General features: G+C 38.5%; 1 protein-coding gene across 30 annotated transcripts in view; it reads left to right on the top strand.

Annotated features, from left to right (window-relative positions):
* HYDIN (HYDIN axonemal central pair apparatus protein) overlaps positions 1–27,435 on the top strand; it is a 433,865-nt gene that overhangs the window by 227,263 nt on the left and 179,167 nt on the right. For all 30 annotated transcript variants that reach the window (XM_045046329.1, XM_045046327.1, XM_045046336.1 and 27 more), the window contains one exon: positions 1,151–1,303. In XM_045046329.1, coding sequence (XP_044902264.1) covers positions 1,151–1,303 — 153 coding nt within the window. The remainder of the gene's footprint in view (positions 1–1,150; positions 1,304–27,435) is intronic.

The raw sequence follows: 27,435 nt of genomic DNA on the forward strand, positions 1-27,435 counted from the left end.
TACATATATATATATACATATATATTTATGGAATTTTCTTGTCAATAGCAGTTGTTCTTAAACTCCTATCAGGAGTTTCTCACACACACAGACATGCCTGGCCCCTTTCCAGTCCTATTAAATCAGAATCTCTGAGGGGAGAGCAGATCTGTGTGTTTAACATCCTCCTCAGTTGTTCCTGGTACAAAGCTGACTATCACTCGCTTGCTGCATGTGGACTCTGAGAGTGGTTTCAGTCACTGCTCACTGGATCTTTCCTGTATATTGACTGGACTCATAGCTCAAATTAACCTACTGAAGCTTTGAGAAGTGACCTCTCTCCAAGCGTGGGAAGAAGGAGACACGGAAAGCTGTCTGCTGCCTGGGCTGAATCAAAGGGTGAATCTTGAATCTTGAAGGAGGTTCCCCAACAGGCAATGAATCCCTAGACATTCTGAATGCTTAGAGAGGAGAATATATTCTGCTTTTATCTCTTCCACGTAAGATGCCATAGATAAGCCACCTGACTTAGAAAGCAACATCACAGAGTCAGCCCAACCCAAAAGGTGACACCGGTCCAGCCACCTTCCCTGCACAGATGCAGCCCATGGAAAGGTTGCTTGCTGAGCAGGTGGCACTTCATGAAAGAAGAAAGTCCCCCTTCCTCAGGCAGACACAATGCCTGGATGAAGGCACAGGGCTGGGGGAACAGAGCAAGGTGGATTTCAGTCCCGAACCTCCACAGCTGTGTGCAATGGGCAGTCCTGTTGTGCCACTAGTAAGCAATAGAATGGGGGCTCCATCCAGCCACTTCTGACTCTGAAGTGTCAGTCCTTAAGCCCACTCTGAGTGTTCTCGAGGCTGGTGTGCTGGCTGGCATGTAGAGGACCATTTTTCTCATTTCGCCACAGTGCACGACTTGGGCTGACCAGGGAAGCCAATCATCCTTCTTGGGGAGGAATTCCAGGCTGGATTCACGGGTCTGACCAGCATGGCCATCTCTGGGTCACTCTGACCACAGAGTACAGTGATAAAGAATGACAGATCTCATAAGCACCCTTTTGTGCCCTGCTCTTTATAAAAGAGATGGCCAGAATCTTCTGTTTCAGGTGATCTTTGAAGCCAGCTGTTTTCAGCTATCTTCATGTTCCTTCTCTTGTGTGGAACACAGGTATGTCACTTAAAGAGCATCGGAGAAGGCCCAGTTATCTATGTACATCCCACTCAAGTTGATTTTGGCAATATCTATGTCCTGAAGGACTCCTCGAGGATTCTCAACCTATCTAACCAATCCTTCATCCCCGCGTTATTTCAGGCCCGCATGGTGAGTAAGTAGATGGCTGGGCCATCATATGATGAAATTACAGCTTTGTCTCTATCTTATAGGCAGTGGTCCTATTTTTGCAAAATGACTTTGAAAGAAATGGATCAGCAGAAGTAGAGATGTATATGGTTCAATTGCATTAAATTATGTCATTTTCATCCCCAATTGCTCTTTATTATAATCCTTTTGTTGACTAAGAAACACAATATGTATATAGTTTGGTAATCAATATATCTACTCTAGTTTTGGGAAGATGCTTCAAAGATCTTCTCACTGAACTGTACCTAAGCCTAGCCTTTCACCTCCAGAAAACACCTTTTAAATGTCTCTGTAACTGAAAATGCCTTTTTATCTTGAATTTGAACAATTTTGGCCACAAATATGTTAGTATGCTTATTCTCTCTTCCTTTTAAAAAGCAGTATTTTGACATAGCTTATAAGGATGTTTGAAATACAGCAAGATAATATTTGCCGAAAGTAGAAATTAAAGAAAACAGCAAAACAAAGATAAATACAAAAATAGATATATAATAGTCCTAGAAATGAGTCTGTCTTGTGTCTCTGTATTTTATAATGATATTTAGATCTGCTAGCCTCCTATAAGCTCATTTTTTAACAGAGATAATACCAATTTTTGCAGAATGTAGGGATTTCTAGTCAGCAATTGAAAATATGTTTGGTTTTAGAAGATTTTTTGATTTAAATATAAATTTTTAAATAGCACAGCCCTTCTCCTATCCCCAAATTATTGACATTTGAATGAACACTAACACTTGGTTTCAGCATGTGTCAGATAGTTCTGAAAAATCAATTATTAATTTTCTCAAAGTCACTATTAGAAGGAACAGGATCACAGTTTTCTGCTGACATGTGGCAGCTCCTCAGAGTCATTGGTCCCAATTAGCATTCATTTATCATGATCATTATTCCTTTTTATTATCATTTGTCATTACTCCTCATAAAGGCAGCCATTTCCTGTGCAGTCACTGCTCTTTTTAGCCTGAGGTTCAGACACAACTCCAAGCTTGTCCAAGTGCCTTATGGATCTTGTGTGGAGAATAATGTTTAATGATACTTTAAAAACCTACAGAAAAGACCTCTTTGCTAGTCTTTATCCAGTGAGTTAGTTGATGTGCTTGCTGGAAAACATGGGGTGTTGCCCAGAAAGTGCTGCTCTCCGTGTAGTTGTGTACATGCAGGGTTCACAGTGGAGAGACAGAGAGGCAGCCGAGCTGTCAAGGACAATGAGAGGTGGCTCAGGAGGGTCCTGGCAGATTACAGAAGCTGAAAAAGGACAGAGATGACAAGAATGCTTAGGTACCAGTGGAGCAACCACTGACCTGCTCATTTTCAGATAACTCCAGATTTCACTTTTTATGTTACCCTTAGATACATTTTAAGAACCAAAAAAGCACATCAAGGTTCCGTTGTTTTTTACTAATATACTTTACATATTGAATGACCCGGCTGGTTGTTAAAATGAGACTCTTTCTTTTCCACGAAGGCTTCATGATTCCATCTTTTGATTCTTTAATATCATCTTAAAACAGCAAGCTCCAGTTCCAAGGAGCCAAACGTGTGATATTAGTGGTCTGCTGTAGAATGTGTTTTTCCTGCAATCCTTTTCTGGAAAACTGGTGTTTACTGAGTTGGTTGTCCTTGCAGCATAGAGGTACTTCAACTGCAATTCTCATGGGTGAAGATTAAACTCCTTTCATATTTCAGGTGGAGTTTTGAGGGATATCGTAGTCAATAAACACTATATGTGTTAATATTATAGGAATTGAATGACACTAACTTGAAAGTTAACTACAGTAGGAAGAAATTTCAACTTGATATACAGTACTGAAACTGCAAATTCATTCTCACAGAAATTCCCAGGCATTAGGAAAAGTTTCAAGTAATAGTTGTTTTTTCTCCATCTAAGCCTAGAGCTCAGTACCCAGGTTAGCAGTGGTCACATATTTGTTGCATTTTATTTCTCACTCAGAAAAAAGCAGGGCAACGGCACATTCTTCATTTCTTCTGTTATTACTATGAATTCAGGTCTGAAAGTTCTCTTTTCCCGCTGGATGCCCTGACAGGAGGGGTCATCATCTCTCCTCTTTTGGCTGTCAGTGAATGGTGAATGTCAGCTCTCACCACATGCTGCTCTCACCACATGCTGCACCCACTTAACCTCAGCCTTGAGCCTTTGTCACACTCAGCCCTGTGCATGGCCTGCACATCTCGGCAACCCCTGTGATTAGCTTCTCCCTGGGCAAGAAGCATGCTTGTTATCAGCTGGAGGGTCAGGGGATGGGAAGCTGGAAGCCCACCTTCACCGTTCTGTTGGGAAGATAAATGACACTTAGATTGATCTTGAATTTCTCAGAAATAAATGCTGGGGGCACCTCAGTCGGTCAAGCATCTGGCTCTTGACTTCTTGACTTCGGCTCAGTTCGTGATCTCACACTTTGTGAGATCAAGCCCTGCTTCGGGCTCTGCGCTAACAGAATGGAGCCTGCTTGAGATTCTTTCTCCCTCTCTCTCTGCCCCTTCCCTACTGTCTTGCCCTCTCTCTTGTTCTCTCTCTCTCAAAATAAATAAATAAATAAATAAATAAACAAACAAACAAACAAACAAACAAACATACATTTAACAAAAAAAGAGAAAGAAATGCTGTACCAAAAAAATGATTAAAAAGCCTGAAATTTCTTAGTATAATAGGGAGGGAAGACAGTGAAGATTTTCTTTTTTCTGTTTCAGTAAAGTATAAAAAACAAAAAAAAAAAGTTGATCAGTAAAAGCAGACTGTTCTGTGACCTGGAGCAGTAAGTCTCCTTTGCTCTGGAATGCCGGAAATACCAGACTCCCCTAAAGGTTCCCCGTGGCTGATTTATTTGGATTTAAGCTGAAGGTCTCAAAACAACAGAGTAAGTCACCACCAGTTTGGAGGATTAAAAAACATCAGAATGTGAGAGCAGAGCAGAGGAAGGCTGTTTGGGCAAGAGTGTATGGGCTCGGCTCATACACACAGCACTCCTTGGGTGACAGCACAAAAGAGGGCAAGAATATGATAGGACCTCAGCCCTGGGCTAGAAGATAGAGTCCTTCTTTGCATGGGTGCCCCTTGCTAGACAGAGAAAGCGCATTGCTCAGCACTTATCTGGAAATATTTGGAACCCTTTCAACCTAGGGGAACTGTTAACTTGAGAACTTGCATACAGATGTTAGTGACACCTTGGGATTCAGCTGGTGCTAAAGCATTTCGCGGGGGCCTTCTGCCTCTGTGATCTGTGGGAGAGACCATTTTAGTTAGACCTTTAGAGTTTCTAGGATCCAGGAAACAAGAATTCTGATGCCTGAGTCAAGCATGGTTCCTTTTAAACATTTATTTTGTTGGTCACTTGCCAGAGCCATTCACGGTGATACAGCATCCCGGGACTCTTTGGGCTTTCACATCTCCTTCAGACCCTAAGCCATGGGGGTATTCCCTTGTTTAAGTAGGGATGCCCTTTCTATATTTCCTTGTTTGTGTGCTCCTTGTTTGTCTCCTGCAAATGACAAGGGTCTCCGCTTTGAATTCCTAGCACCTAGCAGCAGGCTTGGACATATGATGATGATGGTATGATGGAATTAATTATAACTAATGTTTATTTTGTTCTATTTGCCACTTTATATTCAGTATTTCACTTATCATAACTCTCTGAGAGAAATATGTTATAGTGCCCATTTTAAGGAGGTAGAAACAGAGGCACAGACAGGTTAAATAAATTGGCATAAAAAACATCTAAGTGGCAAAATATTCAGTTCACATATGTAAATGTATGTAGAAGTTCTTCACTACCATAGCTCTTAGAAGGGTTTAAATACAAAATTATGACCTATGTTAGCAAAATAAATAGAAAAACTCAGAAGGAGATTGGCAAGCATTTCATATCCAGTGAGACTGTTGGTGCTGGACCCTGTCCATTTTAGGACATAGTGGAATTGTAGCCATTCTGGAGAGCTTGTTTGTTTATTTGTTTGTTTGTTTGTTTGTTTTGAGAGAGATAGACTGAGTGAGCATGCACAAGCTGGGGAGAAGGGCAGAGGGAGAGAGAGAGAGAGAGAGAGAGAGAGAGAGAGAGAGAGAGAGAGAGAGCATCTCAAGCAGGCTCCACACTCAGCACAGAGCCCAACACAGGGTTCAATCCCACGACCCTGGGATCATGACTTGAACTGAAATCAAGAGTCAGCTGCTCAACCAACTGAGCCACCCTGGTATCCCTGGGGATCTTATTTTTAACTTGTGACAACTGGTTTGTTAAAATCTATAGATATACCTTATATACTACACCATCCTGAAATACCTGAAGATCATAATGGATCTAGAATTTCGTCCTCCTTTGGGGAACTTAATGTAGTAGGGAATTAGTGCTAGAGAGATTTCTAATGGACAGACTAATTGTCCAAGGCTTTTTGATAGATGATTATTAAGATATCAGACCCCAGGGGTGCCTGGGTGACTCAGTCGGTTGAGCATCCAACTCTTGTATTCAGCTCAAGTCATGATCTCGTGGTTCATGAGATTGAGCCCCACATTGGGTTCCGTGCTTTCAGTGCAGAGCCTACTTGAGATCTCTTTCTCCCTCTCCCTCTGGCTCTCTCTCAAAATAAATAAATAAACTTAAAAAAAAGATACCATATCCCATAATGTGTGTGTGAAGAGAAGAGAGAATGAGCTTTTTCTCAGCTTTTAAATAGCTTTTTGTTGTATTCCATTTATCTACCCCCGATTCAATATCCCTGGTGTCTTAAATGGTGGAGCTTAATGATCACAGTAATAGCTAACATTATTATGTACCAAGTACTGTTCTAAGTTTTTCATGTGTATTATTTTATATAATCTCAAGGACTTGACTGCACGGGTATGAGGCACAGGGATGATGAATAAGTTGTCCAAATTTGCATGACTATAAAATGAACACTAGAGCTATACTGCTATAATTAGTCTGGATATCTATTAGGGTTCCTTTTATGTCCTTTAGTAAAGGCTTATTCATCCTTTGTCATCTCTTCTGAGTTTCTTCCTGTGAATGGTATCTTCTAATTAGATGTTAACCATGTATAGGAACTCTGTTGAATTATATGTATCCGTCTATATCAGTCTTCAATCTTGCTACACATCTTTTAATTAGTTCTAATTGTTGGTAAACCCTCATGTGCAGACTCCCTTTCCAATCCTTACACCTTGCTTCTTATTCTTTGCTTATCACATTAGATAGGATCCTCAACATAATATTGAAAAGTAAAGTAAGTTAGAGTGAGCATCTCTGTCTTATCCCTGACTTTAATGAATAAGCTTTAAATGTTTCACTTTAAGCTAATATCTTCCACGGATTTTTGATAAATACCTATGTCCCATTCAGGAAGTTCCCATCTATCCCTCTTCTCATATCATGAACATGTACTAAAACTTAATGTGTTTCCTCTGTCCATTCAAATGATATGATTTTCTTCTTCTGTTAGTACAATGAATTAAGTTAATAGACTTTCTGGTTGTAGATCACCTTTACATTCTTGGGATGACTCTAATCAGTTATAATGTTATTTGAGTACACTACTGATACGATTGCTATCATATTATTTAGATTTTTGCATCTTTTTGTTAACAATTTTTTTTTTGCATTGTGTTTTTCTGGTTGTGGTGTCAAGAATATTGTATTCTTACACTATGAGTTAGCTTTTCCTCTTTTGAATCTTTGAAAAGATCTTTACATAATCTATATAAAGAAGTAGTAAAGAAATTTTAACTAGCATGCAAGAAATAGTAACTATTTTGAATAGGAAATTTCAACTAATGATTTATTTTCTATAATGGTTATTTAGATTTTAATTTTTCTAGAAATTTTTCATTTTATCTAAATTTGCAAATGTATTGGCATAAAATTATTCCACTGTTTTTATGATTTAAAAATGTCCATGTACTAATTTCTGCTCTTAGTTTTACCATTTTTTTCTACATTCCTTACAATTATTTTATTCTTCTTCAAGTACCTTAAACTGGAATGTTTAACAATATTTTAAATATTAGTTTAATCATGTATTTAAAGTTTATAAATATTCTCTTTATGTAACACTTTAGCTCCACAGCAATCATCTTTATTTGCAACACTTTTTTATAAATATTTGGTAAACTTTACTGTGATTTTCTTTTTAATATGTGAGTTATATATGGTTGTATATTTTTAATTTTTTTTATATATATGAAATTTATTGACAAATTGGTTTCCATACAACACCCAGTGCTCATCCCAAAAGGTGCCCTCCTCAATACCCATCACCCACCCTCCCCTCCCTCCCACCCCCCATCAACCCTCAGTTTGTTCTCAGTTTTTAACAGTCTCTTATGCTTTGGCTCTCTCCCACTCTAACCTCTTTTTTTTTTTTTTCCTTCCCCTCCCCCATGGGTTCCTGTTAAGTTTCTCAGGATCCACATAAGAGTGAAACCATATGGTATCTGTCTTTCTCTGTATGGCTTATTTCACTTAGCATCACACTCTCCAGTTCCATCCACGTTGCTACAAAAGGCCATATTTCATTTTTTCTCATTGCCACGTCGTACTCCATTGTGTATATAAACCACAATTTCTTTATCCATTCATCAGTTGATGGCCATTTAGGCTCTTTCCATAATTTGGCTATTGTTGAGAGTGCTGCTATGAACATTGGGGTACAAGTGGCCCTATGCATCAGTACTCCTGTCTCCCTTGGATAAATTCCTAGCAGTGCTATTGCTGGGTCATAGGGTAGGTCTATTTTTAATTTTCTGAGGAACCTCCACACTGCTTTCCAGAGCGGCTGCACCAATTTGCATTCCCACCAACAGTGCAAGAGGGTTCCCATTTCTCCACATCCTCTCCAGCATCTATAGTCTCCTGATTTGTTCATTTTGGCCACTCTGACTGGCGTGAGGTGATACCTGAGTGTGGTTTTGATTTGTATTTCCCTGATCAGGAGCGACGCTGAACATCTTTTCATGTGCCTGTTGGCCATCCGGATGTCTTCTTTAGAGAAGTGTCTATTCATGTTTTCTGCCCATTTCTTCACTGGGTTATTTGTTTTTCGGGTGTGGAGTTTGGTGAGCTCTTTATAGATTTTGGATACTAGCCCTTTGTCCGATATGTCATTTGCGAATATCTTTTCCCATTCCATTGGTTGCCTTTTAGTTTTGTTGATTGTTTCCTTTGCTGTGCAGAAGCTTTTTATCTTCATAAGGTCCCAGTAATTCACTTTTGCTTTTAATTCCCTTGCCTTTGGGGATGTGTCGAGTAAGAGATTGCTACGGCTGAGGTCAGAGAGGTCTTTTCCTGCTTTCTCCTCTAAGGTTTTGATGGTTTCCTGTCTCACATTTAGGTCCTTTATCCATTTTGAGTTTATTTTTGTGAATGGTGTGAGAAAGTGGTCTAGTTTCAACCTTCTGCAAGTTGCTGTCCAGTTCTCCCAGCACCATTTGTTAAAGAGGCTGTCTTTTTTCCATTGGATGTTCTTTCCTGCTTTGTCAAAGATGAGTTGGCCATACGTTTGTGGGTCTAGTTCTGGGGTTTCTATTCTATTCCATTGGTCTATGTGTCTGTTTTTGTGCCAATACCATGCTGTCTTGATGATGACAGCTTTGTAGTAGAGGCTAAAGTCTGGGATTGTGATGCCTCCTGCTTTGGTCTTCTTCTTCAAAATTCCTTTGGCTATTCGGGGCCTTTTGTGGTTCCATATGAATTTTAGGATTGCTTGTTCTAGTTTCGAGAAGAATGCTGGTGCTATTTTTAATTTTTTACATTTCCATTTTGTATGGAAATTTAATAGATAACTTTAAACTGTAATGAAATTGAAACACATGGTTTGTGTGACACATAGTCTTTGAATTTGTGCTTTGGGATACAGTGCTATGGTTGGTTTTGATAAATATTTCATATGATCTTAAAAAAGAATACAGCCTCTCTAGTGATTCAGTGTGACAGACTAATCATCTATCTGTGTGTTTGTATTAGATCAAGCTTATTGAGTGTATTGTTTAAATCTTTTACAGCCTTACTAATTATCTGTATGATATAACAGTTTCCTATAGATTTTATCTAAGTCTTCCACTTTTCCATTTCTCCTTGTACTTACATCAATTTTTTCTCCATGTATTTCAAGGCTATGTTAGTAGGTGCATATAAATTCATGACTTTTATTTCTCCTTGGCATATTATTCCTTTTTTTATAATATATTGTCCATCTTAATTCCTGTATATACTTTCTGACTTAAATTATGTTTTACCTGATAGTTAGCATTTGCCTGGTATATCTTTCTATTCCTTTATTTTCATATTTGTGTGTGTGTGTGTGTGTGTGTGTGTGTAATTTGTTTTGTACGTTAACAAAGTCTTTTTTAAATAGCATGTGACTACATTTTTAAAAATCTGTTGATAGACTCAGTCTTTTAATTGACAAGTATCTTGGTTTCATATTATTGCTGTAATATATTTATTATAGTTCTGGAAGACATTAGTCTAAATGTTTTGATAAAAGACTGTGTACTTTTTTAAGATTCTGGAGAAGAATCTGATTCCTTGCCTTTTACAGCTTCTGGAGACCACCTGCATTCCTTGGCTTGTGGCCTCTTCCTCCATCTTCAAAGCCACCAGTGTACCATCTTTTCTACTCCCTGACATCTGTTTCCATCCCTATATCTCTTTCTGACTCTGACCCTCTTGCCTCTTTCATATAAGGATATTTCATATGAGGATATTTCAAAATCGTTAATCACATCTAAAAGTCCCTTTTGTCATGTGAGGCAACATATTCATAGATATCAGAGGTTAGGACATGGACATCTTTGAAGGCCCATTATTCAACTTACCATACCAAGATTTTAAAAAATTTATTGTGATTGTTGATGTATATGAACTCACTTCTACCCTATCATTTCCTGTATACTATGCTGTTTTTTCCTTCTTTATTTCTTTTTTTGCTTTGTATTGGATTGATGAATTTTCTCCAAGCCCTCCTCCAACCTCTACTACCTCTCATACATTTTTCCTATATTCGTTTGAAAGCTATAGAACTTATTTATTTAAGTAGCTCTCCTCACATTGTTAAGAAATAAATCATATCTTTTTCTAACACTAATGAAATAATTTAGTAACTTTGTCCTCCTCAAGAATAAGACGAGGACCCCATCACACATTTATTATCTCTTGATCTTTCCCCACTTCCGTAATATTTTTATTATGTAGAATTTTGGATCTTCTCATCTTTACCACAAAGTTGTTGGTTTTAGTCAGTTGGTAGTTTTCTACTCACTAGTTACCAAAATAGTTTGGTGATTTTTCTTTATTCTTTTTTTCCCCTTGTATCTCTCTGCTTCCTACTTGGATTATATTTCTTCTTGCTAAATTATATCCTTCTAGGTTCTGTGCTAGAGGTCTCATTGTTTATGTATATTTGACTGTATCTTGATTTCACCTTCGCTCTTGCATGATAGTTTAGCTGAGTATGAAATTCTATTTTACGAGTTTTTATTTCTTTGAAGATTGATCTCTGGCACCAATAAAATTCCATTGCTAGCCTGATTATTGTTAGTTGCTGATAAAATTTCATTGTTAGTATAATTATTACTCCTTTTTAGGTAATTTGTTTTTTTCACAAGGTACTTTTAAGACTGTGTTCTTATCTTTCATTTTCTTAGATTTCTCTTTAATGCATCAAAAGATTTGACTCTTCTAAATACTGGAAAGTTTTTGTCATTATCTCCTCAAATATTTCTTGTTTTCCAATCCTTCTATTTCTCCTACTTTGAGAAACACACACACACACACACACACACACACACAAACACACATGCATTCCACCACAATTCTACATGTCGATTTTTATTTTTCATCCATATCTTTCATCTCTTTATGTCTGTGCTGCCTCCTATGCTCCAATTTACAAATTCTGTTTTTGATTTTGGCAAATGTAAAGTTTATCTCATTTAATTTTTTAGTTTAATTTGACTATATTTTTCAATTCCAAGATTTATAGTTGATTATTCAAAACCACTATTCTTGATTAATATCTGTTTTTGTTTCATAATACTTGTTTTATATATATTATCCTACTCTGTATATCTTTGAGGATCTCAGAAACATTTTCTAACCAATTTCAATTAGTTCTATTGATTGCTCAAGAATGAATTCCATAGCTGATTGTTTCCAAATATCCTTCTTAGCATTTAGAATTTTAATGATAGATTAATCTGGTGTGAAGTATATTTTTTCTAATTCTCAGTAGTCTTACCTCCCTGTCTAACATTTTTACATTTGCCTTCACCTTGGACAAATATCACTAGTCCAGAATCAGGTGTTGAGCCTTTTTTTTCCTGTGGGAATATTGGAAAAATCACAGATTCAGTCATTACACTTAACAGTGGCTTACATAGGGCCTGTCTGTATGACAGCTTTTACTTCACCACCACCACTGGCACACGTCTGTGTGTAGACTATTACCTTGGGAAGATCACAGTTTTGTTCGGCATCCTTTCAAATGCAGGGAAGCTCTTTTGGCTGGGAACCCTGGAACCCTTACTTCCTGAAGGATCTTTTTGGTTTTCAGTTTTACCCCTCGAGCTTTTACTGATTTCAGGACCTACAGCCTAGGATGTCTGTGGCTTCAGGACCTTCTTATTGCTTCTGTTACACACAATGTTAATTTTGTTTTTGAGTATAATTAAGTACTTAGTGAAACTAAGTATAACTTCCTTGTTTCAAAATATTATTTTTTTTCTGTGTGTTAGAGTGAAAGGCATGCTTTAAAGCTTGAACTCACTGATTTATAGTCCATCCTCTTAACTAATTTGTATAGTGCTTTATAAACTATCAGTGAGTACTTACAAAAGAGTGGTGAAATGTGTCTTCATTTGACATAAGAGAGCAGAATTCTTATATCTTTGCCCTAGCTATGAAAAATCTATAAAATAAACTCACAAGAATAGGTAAATAAGAGAATAACATTCTGGTTTATCATGGTGGGCATCTTTTCTTTAACACATAAATGTCACAGCCATTCCAAAATGGATTCTGCTTTTCCTGAACCATTGCAAGAGACTCATTCAGTGATGAGAGGATACCAGTGACAATAATATCAAGAGGCTTACATAAGCAAAGGTTTGTGCTTGGCAGAGAGCTGTGAGCCTCTTACCCCAACTCTTACTTGAGACTTCTTTTACTTTGGCAAAGCTAAATGCAAAACCCAGAAGATGGATTCCAGTAGGTCATATTGATTATAAACCACACTGAGAAAAAGAAAGCTGTAGATGAATGTTAGGTAACATGATGGGTCAGCACCTTCCCTGAATTTAGAAATACAGCTCTACTGATTGAATATGATTAGTTTAAGTGTAAGCTAAACCAGAATGAAAGGAGGAGTTTTTGTTCCCTTGTCATTAAAGGGCTATCTAGAAAATAAAAGAAAAATATATTAGTTTCTTGCATGCTTTGCAAGACTTTCCATCTTCATTTTGCCTGTCCCAGCCATTAATTAGCTTTAGCAAATTGTTTTTTCTAATTAATTATTATTCAGTCATACAGTTAATACTTGTCACCACAGGGGGAGATTAAGGTAAACTTGCTTTATATGGATCAGATGTGGTTTTTTCCAAATTCCACCTTCTCTCCTCCATAAAAATTTAAAACTACTTCCCCATTACCAGCATCATCATCTAGCCAATTGTTATGCACTAAATGTTTGTGTCCCTGCAAAATTCATATATTGAAATCATCCCCCACAATATGATGATATAAGGAGATGAGGGGTTTGGGAGGTAATTAGGTCATGAAGGTAGAGTTCTCATAAATGTGATTGGCATCCTTATAAAAGAGACCCCAGAGAGCTCTCACCTTTTCTATCATGTGAGGATACAATGAGAAAAATGGCCATCTGCAACCTGGAGGAGGGCTCTCACCAAAACCTGACCATATTGACACTCTGATCTCAGACTTCCACCCTCTAGAGCTATGAGAAATAAATTTCTGTTGTTTATAAACCACCCAGTCTTTGGTATTCTTTAGAAAAACCTTAACTAACTAAGATACCAACCAATGTCACTATTAAGGGATGGCTATCATTGTCGTTATCAACTGAAGAATCTATTCTGATTGTGCACTGACAGTAGACAGTCATATTCAATAATAGGCTAGTATAAAATGAAATAAACACTTTTATACAATTAACAAAGATAAGAAGATATGCATTAAGTAGTATGGTGTAAAGGTTTATTAATAGTATGAAATCCCCAACACACGTATGTTGAAATTATATGATGTTTATCAGGGAGAAAATCATAACTTTTTACTACTCTCATTTCATCTTCCTTGTCACAAGCACAAGGACAGAGACTGGAGGGGCATATATGACATGGTGGAGCTCTCCATAGGATGGCAGTTGGGGTATGTCTTTTTTAATGTCATTTGTGATGAAATTGTTTATGCAGCATTAAGTCTCATACTTTAGAAGAGAAAATTCCCCTCTGGGATGTTAGAACATTTAATCGGGATGTATTTGAGAGGTAAGGGAAGTATTATCTGAGAGCAGGCATGGTCATGTGTCACACACAGTTGTCTTACATGTGCATTCACTCAACAAAGAGTTGCTTAGTATATGAGTGTTGAAGTAGTATTCTGTACTATCAAGAGTAAGGATGTTGGGAATCAGACAGATCTGGAATGAAGTCCTAACTCTACACACATGAACTCTGGGAAAATTATTTAACCTTTCTAAGACTTTAGTTCCTTGCCTTTAAATGGAACTAAAAATGGCATCTAGAAGATTAAACATGTTAATATATATAGAGAGTGCCTGGCGAAAAATAAGCATTTGGCATTCAATAAATGCTAGCTTTGACTATTAATGTTGAGAGACAAAAACATCTAGGTGAAATGACTTGTGGTAAGACTTAAATCTTTATGACACTATATCTTAAGATACTTTATATATTTTTCCTTAGATAAAAAAGAAAAAAACAAATAAGGTACACTCAGAGAGGACCTAAGGATTCAAACTAACTGATCCATATAGTACAGAGCTCTATGAAATGGTAGTTCTGATGCCGCCTTTTTCCTCACTCTTTGCTTGGTTCTCTAAATTTTTGACATGAAGCCACCTTGTAAAGTAGAAAATATTTGTATTAATGAATAAATATATGTTCTTCCACATCAAAGAAAAGGTTTATTAGAAAATAAGTTTCTATTTAGAAATGTCAACTTCAATACTTTTCTGATTCTCTATATCCTTGGAGCTTATTTATTCATTTAATTGTATAGATGCTCCCTGGAACCTGTGTAAATCATGTCTACATGCTCAGGAGCTGTCTTCTTTCCTTTTACTTAACTATCTTCATGCCTTGTGTTTGATCTGACACCTTTCACTGAGTTTTGAGAAGGCAATGACTTTCAGAAAGAACATTAAAGTCCTTGTTCAAAGATATATCCTAGTAGCCTGAAAAGATTCTTGGTACATATTACTTAAAAGCAATGTAAATTACGTATACCTGCTTTCCTCATGCAACCAAACTTAGCTGGCCTTAAAATTCTTATAGACTTTTCCCCCCACAAACAGGGAAATCAAGAGGTAGGGCTATTATTTGACCCCTAGTAAGTCTCAGCAGATCAGTGATCAAGCGCTTCCTCTTCAATCTATTAGGCCAAACTACTTCCCTCTAAGAATGAGGAGAAAATCTTAGCAAAACATAAAACATTGTGAGTTTAAGGGAATTAGAGAGCAACAAAACCAGTGACAAACAAAAAAAAACAGGAAACAAAGAGATATATGCTCAGCATTTGGTACTATTTTTTCCTATGTAGTTCCAGCAGAGGTTGAAAAACTGAAAAGCGCACCTGGATGGCTCAGTTAGTAGAGTGTACAACTCTTGATCTTGGGGTTGTGAGTTTGAGGCCCATGTTGGGTGTAGAGATTACTTAAAAACGAAATCTTAGGGGCGCCTGGGTGGCGCAGTCAGTTAAGCGTCCGACTTCAGCCAGGTCACGATCTCGCGGTCCGTGAGTTCGAGCCCCGCGTCGGGCTCTGGGCTGATGGCTCAGAGCCTGGAGCCTGTTTCCAATTCTGTGTCTCCCTCTCTCTCTGCCCCTCCCCCATTCATGCTCTGTCTCTCTCTGTCCCAAAAATAAATAAATGTTGGAAAAAAAAAAATTAAAAAACGAAATCTTAAAAAAAAAAAAAAAGAAAACTGAAAAGAACATTCATAAAAGTCACTGGCCTATGAAAATAAAAATTGAAATCAGGACTGGCTAAAGAGATAAAAAATGGAGGACATACTTGGTAAAACTCTCAGCCTTTCAGGTAGGACTCTGAAAAGCTACACCCTGGGAACAAAGGTAAAGTAGTACAGATCCTCATTTTAAAACATGTTAATCTCTTAACTGGATAAAGGACATCTAGAAATGCTAGTTCTCCCCACATCTTTCCTAGAGGCAAATATATATTACTCTCATCAAAGAAAGAAAACATTATTTTAAGATTCAAAGTATTTTGTGTATCTACAGTTTTTGTGTACAGTATCCAACAGTTAATTTTAAAATAACCAGGCATGCAAGGAGATAAGACTACTGAATAGAAAACTACAATATACTTAATGCGCTCCAGGAACTAAAAGGCAAAATTTAAAACTTTGGTAGAGATATGCAAAGTATAAAAGAGAACGAATAGAAATGAAGACCTAAAAAATACAATTGAAATTAGGGACTCAATAAATGGGTTTAATGGCCTATTAGATATAGATGAAGAGAGAATTGTGGAAGTGGAAGATAGGTCAGAAGAAACTACCCAAAATTCAATGCAGAGAGATAAAAGGATGAAAAATGTAGAAGAGTTGGTCAAACAAACAAATACACACAAGGAGTATAGTTATTGGAGTACCAGAAGGAGAGAAGAGAATGGAGCAGAAGAGATAATGGCCAGGACATGAAACCAGATTTAAAAAGCATTATAAACAGAAAGCAAGATAAATATAAAGAAAACCACATCTAAACACAATATAGTAAGATTACTTAAGACCAAAGAGTAGATATTAAAGGTAGCCAGAAACAAAAAGACAGTTTATCTTAAAAGAAATATTAGTAAACTGGCTGCTGACTTCTCAGGCATTGCTGAGAGCAGGATGCCAGTGTGAAAATAAGAGGACTACAAGAAAGTCTTAATACTGAAAGGTAGTGCTCCAATCCCCTTCTCCCTCAATCCCCAGAACATGGACAGAAGATTGGAATATTCTCAGGGCAATTTCACCAGCCACAAGGAAAGGCAGAAATAAACTGATAGTTGGGCTCTAAAATATCTGGGGCCCTTAGCTGACTGCTTCCCAAGCACATAACAGTTTTAGTGCTTCACTCTTAAATGTAAGTACTTAAATTTAAGCTGCACCAAGAAAGCCTGTAATGCAGAAGCAAGAAACTAGAAAACATAAAATTGAGAACTTGGAGGAAACAAAGGCAATACAGTGAGAAGAATCTCAGGAAAATAAAAGATGACTATGACTTTGCACCCATGAACAAGAACAGGATGTTAGTTTAAAAAAAAAAAAGAGCAACAAAAGTGTGCTCATAAAAGTTAAAAATTCAATCACGTAAATTGAAATTTTGATAAAAGAATCAAAAATAAAATTGAGAAGCTATCAGAGAGTAGAACAACCTGAGAAAAATCTAGAAATGAGGGGAGAAAGATTAGAAAATTAGATAATGTGTTCAGCAGTTCAAAGACGCAAATAAGCAGTTCTAGAAAGAACAAATGAAAAAATGGAGGTCAGGAGATTATACAGGAAATAATTCAAAGAATATATCCAGAACTAACAGAGAGGGATTTATGGAAAAGAGTCATCAAATACGCTGCATAATTGATGAAAATAGGCCCATGTGAAGACACATCGTTAAATTCCAGATGGAAAAAATTAGTGGTCAAAAAACAAATCAGGAATCAGAGTGGCATCAAACTTCTAGAGAGCAACACTGGGAGAGAAAAAAAAAAGACTTTGAAGGAAAATAAATCTTATTCTTGAATTCAGCATCCAGCCCAAAGACTAATCAAGCACAGGGATAGAATTATGACATTTTAGAGATGCAAGATCTCAAAAAATTTACCCCCCATGAATCCTTTCTTGGGAAGGTACTGAAGAATGTTCCCCACCAAAGTGAGGGAAACGAGATCCAGGATACAGGGTCTCAGACACAGGAGAGAAGCTCAAGGAATGCACAGGATGCTGCATGGCCTTCTTAGGAAGCCAGCTGTACTGCAGGCCCAGAGAGCAGCCAGTCCAGAAGGAAATTGCAGAACAGATGGGTCAGGAGAGATTTGTCTCTAAGAAAATGGAACTGATAGAAAATCTGATGTTTCTGAATCTATTGAGAGGATATTCACTCCTTTGATTGAGAGTTTGGGGGTGAGTCCATGATAGATACATTTAAAAAACAAGCAAATACAAGGCAATAATTCCTTAGAAAATAAAAGTTGTACAAGAAAGAAATTGCAATCATAGTATGCTTTCATGGCTCAGCCGTGAATAATATTTGCATTCCCATACTGGTATAGATTCTCACCAGAAAATAGGTTTTAACTATATTGAGAGGATGGGGAGAAGAAAGTAAAGGAGAGAAAGAAAGGAACGGGAAAGAGGGAGAGAAGAGAGCTGTCATTGTCTCCTATAGAGAGGAGTAAATTGATAATGCTCAAACTGAAAAATTAAGAAGTAGCAGTAGATGAGAGGAAGGCAAACATCAAAAGAAAAATGCAGATAGAATTGACAGTGGTTGCTTCCACTTAATGGGCAACCGCGGAACTAATGGGGAAGGGTGGGAGAGTGAGTTCAAGGGACTACTGCTTTTCATATGTTTTTTTTTAGAACCATTTGACTTTGCAAATTATTTGTAGGTATACATTTCATAAAAATATCACTTACAAATTTAAGTCATACTGCAGGACAGTATTATAGTATGCTACCATTTGTGTAAGAAAAAGTAGTACATGTGCAAATGTGCTTTTTTTTAAGTCATGAAGTATGTCTGGAAAGATATGCAGAAAACCAGTAACATTGGCTGCCTCTTGGGATGGCAGCTAGTGGCCATGAACAGACAGGAAAGAAAGAGACTCTTTTCCCTTATACTCATCTGAATTTTATACTGTGTACATGTATTATTTATTTACAAAGAAAAACTTCTTAGAAAGAAAGGAACTGGGAATGAAATGGAAGCAAGAGAGAAAACAAAGTTAAAATTAAATGGACTCTAAAGAGAGTGATCATATCCTTTTAGGATGCGTTCTTTATTCAGTAAGTATTAGTGTGTGTCTTCTTGTTATTCAATTGACTTTATCCTTATAGAACACATGGAGGAAGAAAAAAATCACTCATAGTGCCACCATGCGTATAACAACTTTGATGTATATCTTCTGAAACGTTACTGTGTATGTGCGTCTGTGCACTCTTACCCCCTCCCATGTGATAATACTATTTAATTACCAGCTATTTTTATTCAACACTGTAGTGTAGTCGCTTTTGATGTGAATTATTAAGAAATATCCATGTTCAGATCATTTTCAGTGACTGATTTTATTTCATCACTTGGCTCTACCACAGTTGATTTAATTAATCCCCTATTGGTAGTTTTCAGTTTTTCACCACTGTAAACAATGCTCATGTCCTAATTGCTGATCACATTCCTGTTTCCTTAGAGTAGACTTCTAATAATGCATTTCCTGGGTCATATGGCATGAACACAACTAAAAATCTTGATATAACATGAAATTATCTCCCAGAAAAGGTATACCAGTTTATGGCCCATCTCCAACAGAGTTGAAGAATGTCACCCTCTCCCAGACCCTTGCCAGAAGTTTATTTGTTCTTGCCAAATCTGACAGATGAAAAAAATGTTGTATTGTTAGTGTTTCTTTGGCTTACAAGTAAGGCTGAACATTTTTCACGTATTTATTGACCAAAAAATATTTTTTGAACACCCTTCCCCTTCCTGGTACTGTGCTAACTGTATCTAGAGGCATAAAAGCATATAGAATGGTCTCTTCTAAGAGTTTACAATCTCAAAACACAGAAATGAATCCACAACCTATACAGTACTACAATGCACTGTGCTATGATATGTAACCACAGGGGAGGAAGTGATTAATTCCAACATAAAATTTAAAATGTTCATAGGTAAAACATTTGAGTAGAGACTTGAAGGATAAGGAGGAGGAAGTCAGGGAAATGGAGTGTTCATTTCCAGAGTGTAGCCTAGTTAAGTGCAACGTTGAGTACAGTACACTTGGGAAGGGTGAGTGAGCTGGTGTGGCTGAAGCCAAGGGTGCATGTTGGAAATTGACAGTGCCTAGGAAGTAAGCCTGGAGAAGTGCGTTGGGGCCCTTTCCTGAAGAATTTGGAATAGATTCTCCAGACCAAAGCCTCCCGTCTGATATACCAGTCTTAATTGCAGGCTGCCATGTTTCAAACAGAAAAAGTGACAAATATCCACCATGAGCCCTGGAAATTATACGTAACGTTTAGGAAGAAGTGTGTGTGTGTGTGTGTGTGTGTGTGTGTGTGCGTGCGTGTGCACACACGTGCATGTATGAGAATTCCATAGCATTCTCAAAGGGATAAAGAATTCAACATCACTGGTCCAGACTTTGGAGAGCCCTCCGGTATCTTCAGCAGGAGAGGAACAGGATCAGGCCTGTGAAAAAGAACCATGTCAATAATATGTATTGGGGAGGGCACACGCAGGAAGGAGAACTGGAAGTGAACTTTTGATAGGTAACATTAATAATACCCACCATTTATTGAGAATTTACTCTGTGGTAGACAAAGTGCTAGATGCTTGGCACCCCTTTTATTTCATCTTCAAGCAGCACATTTAAAAGATGAGGAGACTGAAACCTAGATTTTAATCCTGGATCACCTGGCTACCAATGGCAGAGTCCACAGCTGACCACCAGGTCATGTGACTTCAAAGCCCACTCTTTTACACATTACCCTCTACTGCCTCTTTTGTAAAGCTCTGGCATTTCTTTTATACTTCCTCCCCTAATTTCCAGTTAATTGTCTTCACTAGCAAAGTGACTCACTTCAGGGAAGAGAATCAAATGACTCGAGATACCATTTAGCAGTCGAAAAGGAGAAAGGCCTTGGTGACTGTTCATTGTTCTTGTTCCACAAAGAACTGATTGTCCGCTGAGATAATAGTATTAATCCAAAGAAACCCCTAGCTCTGCACACTGGTTCCTGTTGTTATTTGTGTCTCCTCATTCCATGGAAGGAAATTCTTGCAGATTTCAACTGGCAAACAAATCATTCTGAAGAAAGTGCACAATTTTCTTCAAGCTTCATGGTCATTAGCACGGTGGAACAGGAGGTCTGCCTAAGTATATTCACTCTCATTTATTATTGAAATGACATGTGCAAACAATAGCATGCATTTCTGTCTTTCATGGCAAATATTAAATACACCATAAGGAAACTTACAAAAACTCCAGCTGTATTACCTTGGGAGCTGAGCGCTGCCTAAGAAGTGTACTGGTGCCCTATTGTCAAATAAAAAGCAAATGTTATCTTTGGACATGTGAAACCTCAGGGCATGGCACTAATCACCAGAGGGCATGGGATTCTGAATTGCAAAAGATTACCATCTCTCCATCTCTCATGGTTGTATGCACTTGCTTGTGCTAACCTTCTGTATGCATTGTTCATGGGCTACTGTAATGACTCTGGCTTTTTACCCCCCAATTCACAGAAAAACAAACAGAGGCAGCTGTTGCTAAAGTTTTGCTGGAAGGCTTAGGAAAGCTCATTTTTATCATCTTTTGAACAAATATGTGAAACCCCGTATTAGTTTTCTATTGCTGTGTAACAAATTACCACAAACTTAGTGGCTTAACACAGACAGATTTATTATCTCAGTTTCTTTTTTTTTCTTCAATATATGAAGTTTACTGTCAAATTGGTTTCCATACAACACCCAGTGCTCATCCCAAAAGGTGCCCTCCTCAATACCCATCACCCACCCTTCCCTCTCTCCCACCCCACCATCAACCCTCAGTTTGTTCTCAGTTTTTAAGAGTCTCTTATGCTTTGGCTCTCTTTCACTCTAACCTCTTTTTTTTCCCTTCCCCTCCCCCATGGGTTTCTGTTAAGTTTCTCAGGATCCACATAAGAGTGAAACCATATGGTATCTGTCTTTCTCTGTATGGCTTATTTCACTTAGCGTAACACTCTCCAGTTCCATCCATGTTGCTACAAAGGGCCATATTTCATTCTTTCTCATTGCCACGTAGTACTCCATTGTGTATATAAACCACAAATTTTTTATCCATTCATCAGTTGATGGACATTTAGGCTCTTTCCATAATTTGGCTATTGTTGAGAGTGCTGCTATAAACATTGAGGTACAAGTGCCCCTATGCATCAGTACTCCTGTATCCCTTGGGTAAATTCCTAGCAGTGCTATTGCTGGGTCATAGGGTAGGTCTATTTTTAATTTTGTGAGGAACCTCTACACTGTTTTCCAGAGTAGCTGCACCAATTTGCATTCCCACCAACAGTGCAAGAGGGTTCCCATTTCTCCACATCCTCGCCAGCATCTATAGTCTCCTGAATTGTTCATTTTGGCCACTCTGACTGGCGTGAGGTGATATATGGTGTGGTTTTGATTTGTATTTCCCTGATGAGGAGCGACGTTGAGCATCTTTTCATGTGCCTGTTGGCCATCCGGATGTCTTCTTTAGGGAAGGGTCTATTCATGTTTTCTGCCCATTTCTTCACTGGGTTATTTGTTTTTTGGGTGTGGAGTTTGGTGAGCTCTTTATAGATTTTGGATACTAGCCCTTTGTCCAATATGTCATTTGCAAATATCTTTTCCCATTCCGTGGGTTGCCTTTTAGTTTTGTTGGTTGTTTCCTTTGCTGTGCAGAAGCTTTTTATCTTCATAAGGTCTCAATAGTTCCTTTTTGCTTTTAATTCCCTTGCCTTTGGGGATGTGTCAAGTAAGAAATTGCAACGGCTGAGGTCAGAGAGGTCTTTTCCTGCTTTTTCCTCTAGGGTTTTGATGGTTTCCTGTCTCACATTCAGGTCCTTTATCCATTTTGAGTTTATTTTTGTGAATGTTGTGAGAAAGTGGTCTAGTTTCAATCTTCTGCATGCTGCTGTCCAGTTCTCCCAGCACCATTTGTTAAAGAGACTGTCTTTTATCCATTGGATATTCTTTCCTGGTTTGTCAAAGATTAGTTGGCCATACGTTTGTGGGTCTAGTTCTGGGGTTTCTATTCTATTCCATTGGTCTATGTGTCTGTTTTTGTGCCAATACCATGTTGTCTTGATGATTACAGCTTTGTAGTAGAGGCTAAAGTCTGGGATTGTGATGCCTCCTACTTTGGTCTTCTTCAAAATTACCTTGGCTATTCGGGGCCTTTTGTGGTTCCATATGAATTTTAGGATTGCTCGTTCTAGTTTCGAGAAGAATGCTGGTGCAATTTTGATTGGGATTGCATTGAATGTGTAGATACCTTTGGGTAGTATTGACATTTTGACAATATTTATTCTTCCAATCCATGAGCATGGAACGTTTTTCCATTTCTTTGTATCTTCTTCAATTTCCTTCCTAAGCTTTCTATAGTTTTCAGCATACAGATCTTTTACATCTTTGGTTAGATTTATTCCTAGGTATTTTATGCTTCTTGGTGCAATTGTGAATGGGATCAGTTTCTTTATTTGTCTTTCTGTTGCTTCGTTATTAGTGTATAAGAATGCAACTGATTTCTGTACATTGATTTTGTATCCTGCAACTTTGCTAAATTCATGTATCAGTTCTAGAAGTTTCTGGTGGAGTCTATCGGATTTTCCATGTATAATATCATGTCATCTGCAAAAAGTGAAAGCTTGACTTCATCTTTGCCAATTTTGATGCCTTTGATTTCCTTTTGTTGTCTGAGTGCTGATGCTAGCACTTCCAACACTATGTTAAACAACAGCGGTGAGAGTGGACATCCCTGTCGTGTTCCTGATCTGAGGGAAAAAGCTCTCAGTTTTTCCACATTGAGGATGATGTTAGCTGTGGGCTTTTCATAAATGGCTTTTATGATCTTTAAGTATGTTCCTTCTATCCCGACTTTCTCGAGGGATTTTATTAAGAAAGGTTGCTGAATTTTGTCAAAGGCCTTTTCTGCATCGATTGACAGGATCATATGGTTCTTATCTTTTCTTATATTAATGTGATGTATCACATTGATTGATTTGTGAATGTTGAACCAGCCCTGCAGCCCAGGAATGAATCCCACTTGATCATGGTGAATAATTCTTTTTATATGCTTTTGAATTTGATTTGCTAGTATCTTATTGAGAATTTTTGCATCCATATTCATCAGGGATATTGGCCTGTAGTTCTCTTTTTTTTACTAGGTCTCTGTCTGGTTTAGGAATCAAAGTAATACTGGGTAATACTGGCTTCATAAAATGAGTCTGGATGTTTTCCTTCCCTTTCTATTTTTTGGAATAGCTTGAGAAGGATAGGTATTATCTCTGCTTTCAACATCTGGTAGAACTCCCCTGGGAAGCCATCTGGTCCTGGACTCTTATTTGTTAGGAGATTTTTGATGACTGATTCAATTTCCTCACTGGTTATGGGTCTGTTCAAGCTTTCTATTTCCTCCTGATTGAGTTTTGGAAGCGTGTGAGTGTTTAGGAATTTGTCCATTTCTTCCAGGTTGTCCAGTTTGTTGGCATATAATTTTTCGTAGTATTCCCTGATAATTGCTTGTATCTCTGAGGGATCGGTTGTAATCATTCCATTTTCATTCATGATTTTATTTATTTGGGTCATCTCCCTTTTCTTTTTGAGAAGCCTGGCTAGAGGTTTATCAATTTTGTTTATGTTTTCAAAAAACCAACTCTTGGTTTCATTGATCTGCTGTACAGTTTTTTTAGATTCTATATTGTGTATTTCTGCTCTGATCTTTATTATTTCTCTTCTTCTGCTGGATTTAGGCTGTCTTTGCTGTTCTGCTTCTATTTCCTTTAGGTGTTCTGTTAGAGTTTGTATTTGGGATTTTTCTTGTTTCTTGAGATAGGCCTGGATTGCAATGTATTTTTCTCTCAGGACTGCCTTCACTGCCTTCTCAAAGTGTTTAGATTGTCGTATTTTTATTTTCATTTGTTTCCATATATTCTTAAATTTCTTCTCTAATTGCCTGGTTGACCCATTCAATCTTTAGTAGGGTGTTCTTTAACCTCCATGCTTTTGGAGGTTTTCCAGACTTTTTCCTGTAGTTGATTTCAAGCTTCATAGCATTGTGGTCTGAAAGTATGCATGGTATGATTTCAATTCTTGTATACTTATGAAGGGCTGTTTTGTGACCCAGTATGTGATCTATCATGGAGAATGTTCCATGTGCACTCGAGAAGAAAGTATATTCTGTTGCTTTGGGATGCAGAGTTCTAAATGTATCTGTCAAGTCCATCTGATCCAATGTATCATTCAGGGCCCTTGTTTCTTTATTGACCATGTGTCTAGATGATCTATCCATTTCTGTAAGTGGAGTGTTAAAGTCCCCTGCAATTACCACATTCTTATCAATAAGGTTGCTTATGTTTGTGAGTAATTGTTTTATATATTTGTGGGCTCCTGTATTCGGCGCATAGACATGTATAATTATTAGCTCTTCCTGATGGATAGACCCTGTGATTATTATATACTGCCCTTCTTCATCTCTTGTTACAGCCTTTAAAGTCTAGTTTGTCTGATATAAGTATAGCTACTCCAGCTTTCTTTTGACTTCCAGTGGCATGATAAGTAGTTCTCCATCCCCTCACTCTCAATCTGAAGGTGTCCTCAGGTCTAAAATGAGTCTCTTGTAGACAGCAAATAGATGGGTCTTGTTTTTTTATCCATTCTGATACCCTATGTCTTTTGGTTGGTGCATTTAGTCCATTTATATTCAGTGTTATTATAGAAAGATATGGATTTAGAGTCATTGTGATGTCCGTAGGTTTCATGCTTGTAGCGATGTCTCTGGTACTTTGTCTCACAGGATCCCCCTTAGGATCTCTTGTAGGGCTGGTTTAGTGGTGATGAATTCCTTCAGTTTTTGTTTGTTTGGGAAGACCTTTATCTCTCCTTCTATTCTAAATGACAGACTTGCTGGATAAAGGATTCTCAGCTGCATATTTTTTCTGTTCATCACATTGAAGATTTCCTGCCATTCCTTTCTGGCCTGCCAAGTTTCAGTAGAGAGATCGGTCACAAGTCTTATAGGTCTCCCTTTATATGTTAGAGCACGTTTATCTCTAGCTGCTTTCAGAATTTTCTCTTTATCCTTGTATTTTTCCAGTTTGACTATGATATGTCATGCAGAAGATCGATTCAAGTTATGTCTGAAGGGAGTTCTCTGTGCCTCTTGGATTTCAATGCCTTTTTCCTTCCCCTGATCCGGGAAGTTCTCAGCTATTATTTCTTCAAGTACACCTTCAGCACCTTTCCCTCTCTCTTCCTCCTCTGGAATACCAATTATGCGTAGATTATTTCTCTTTAGTGCATCACTTATTTCTCTAATTTTTCCCTCATACTCCTGGATTTTTTTCTCTCTCTTTTTCTCAGCTTCTTCTTTTTCCATAATTTTATCTTCTAGTTCACCTATTCTCTCCTCTGCCTCTTCTATAGGAGCCATAGTTGTCTCCAATTTATTTTGCAACTCATTGATAGCATTTTTTAGTTCCTCCTGGCTGTTCCTTAGTCCCTTGATCTCTGTAGCAAGAGATTCTCTGCTGTCCTTTATACTGTTTTCAAGCCCGGCGATTAATTTTATGACTATTATTCTAAATTCACTTTCTGTTATATTGTTTAAATCATTTTTGATCAGTTCGTTAGCTGTTGTTATTTCCTGGACGTTTTTCCGAGGGGAATTCTTCCGTTTCATCATTTTGGATAGTCCCTGGAGTGGTGTGGGACTGTAGGGCACTTCCCCTGTGCTGTCTTGAATAACTTGCGTTGGTGGGTGGGTCCGCAGTCAGACTGGTGTGTGCCTTCTCTTCCCTTTTCCTAGGGCCAGGATTCACTGTGGGGTGGCGTGGCCCATCTGGGCTACTTACACACTGCCAGGCTTGTGGCGCTGGGGATCTGGCGTATTAGCTGGGGTGGATCGCAAGGTGCACAGGGGCAGGAGGGGCAGGCTCAGCTCGCTTTTCCTTTGGAGTTCCGCTTCGGGAGGGGCCCTTCGGCACCGGGAGGGAGTCAGACCCACCGGAGGGATGGATCCGCAGAAGCATAGCGTTGGGTGTTTGTGCGGTGCAAGCAACTTCCCTGGCAGGAACTGGTTCCCTTTGGGATTTTGGCTGAGGGATGGGCGAGGGATATGGCGCTGGCGAGCGCCTTTGTTCCCCGCCAAGCTGAGCTCTGTCGTCCGGGGCTCAACAACTCTCCCTCCCATTGTCCTCCAGCCCTCCAGTTCTCCGAGCAGAGCTGTTAGCTTATAACCTTCCAGATGTCAAGTCCCACTTGCTGTCGGAACACACTCCCTCAGGCCCCTCCGCTTTTACAAGCCAGACTCAGGGCTCTGCTTGGCCGGCGGGCCGCTCCTCCTCCCCGGCTCCCTCCCGCCAGTCGGTGAGCGCACACAGCCTCTCCACCCTTCCTACCCTCTTCTGTGGGCCTCTCGTCTGGGCTTGGCTCCGGAGACTCCATTCTGCTAGTCTTCTGGTGGTTCTCTGGGTTATTTAGGCAGATGTAGGAGGAATCTATGTGATCAGCAGGACGCACGGTGAGCCCAGCGTCCTCCTATGCCGCCATCTTCCCAGGATCCCCTATTATCTCAGTTTTGATAGGTCAGAAGTCTGGCAATGAGTTGGCTGGATCCTCTCGTTAGGCTCTCAAAACACTAAAGTCAAGGCAGTGGTAGAACTGCATTCTCTTCAGGAGGCTTGACTAGGGAAAGATTCACTTCTAGGCCCCCTCAGGTTGTCGGCAGAATTTATTTCGTTGCAGTGAGAGACTGAGGCCCCCCCTTTTTTCTTGCTAGCTGCCAGCTAGGGTCTGCACTCAGCTGCTGTTGAAACACCCACAGCCCCCTGCCATGTGGTCCCTTCCATAGCCCCTCTCACACTTGAAGTC

The sequence above is a fragment of the Felis catus genome, chromosome E2 (genome assembly GCF_018350175.1).
Source record: "Felis catus isolate Fca126 chromosome E2, F.catus_Fca126_mat1.0, whole genome shotgun sequence".
NCBI classification, from domain to species: Eukaryota; Metazoa; Chordata; class Mammalia; order Carnivora; family Felidae; genus Felis; species Felis catus.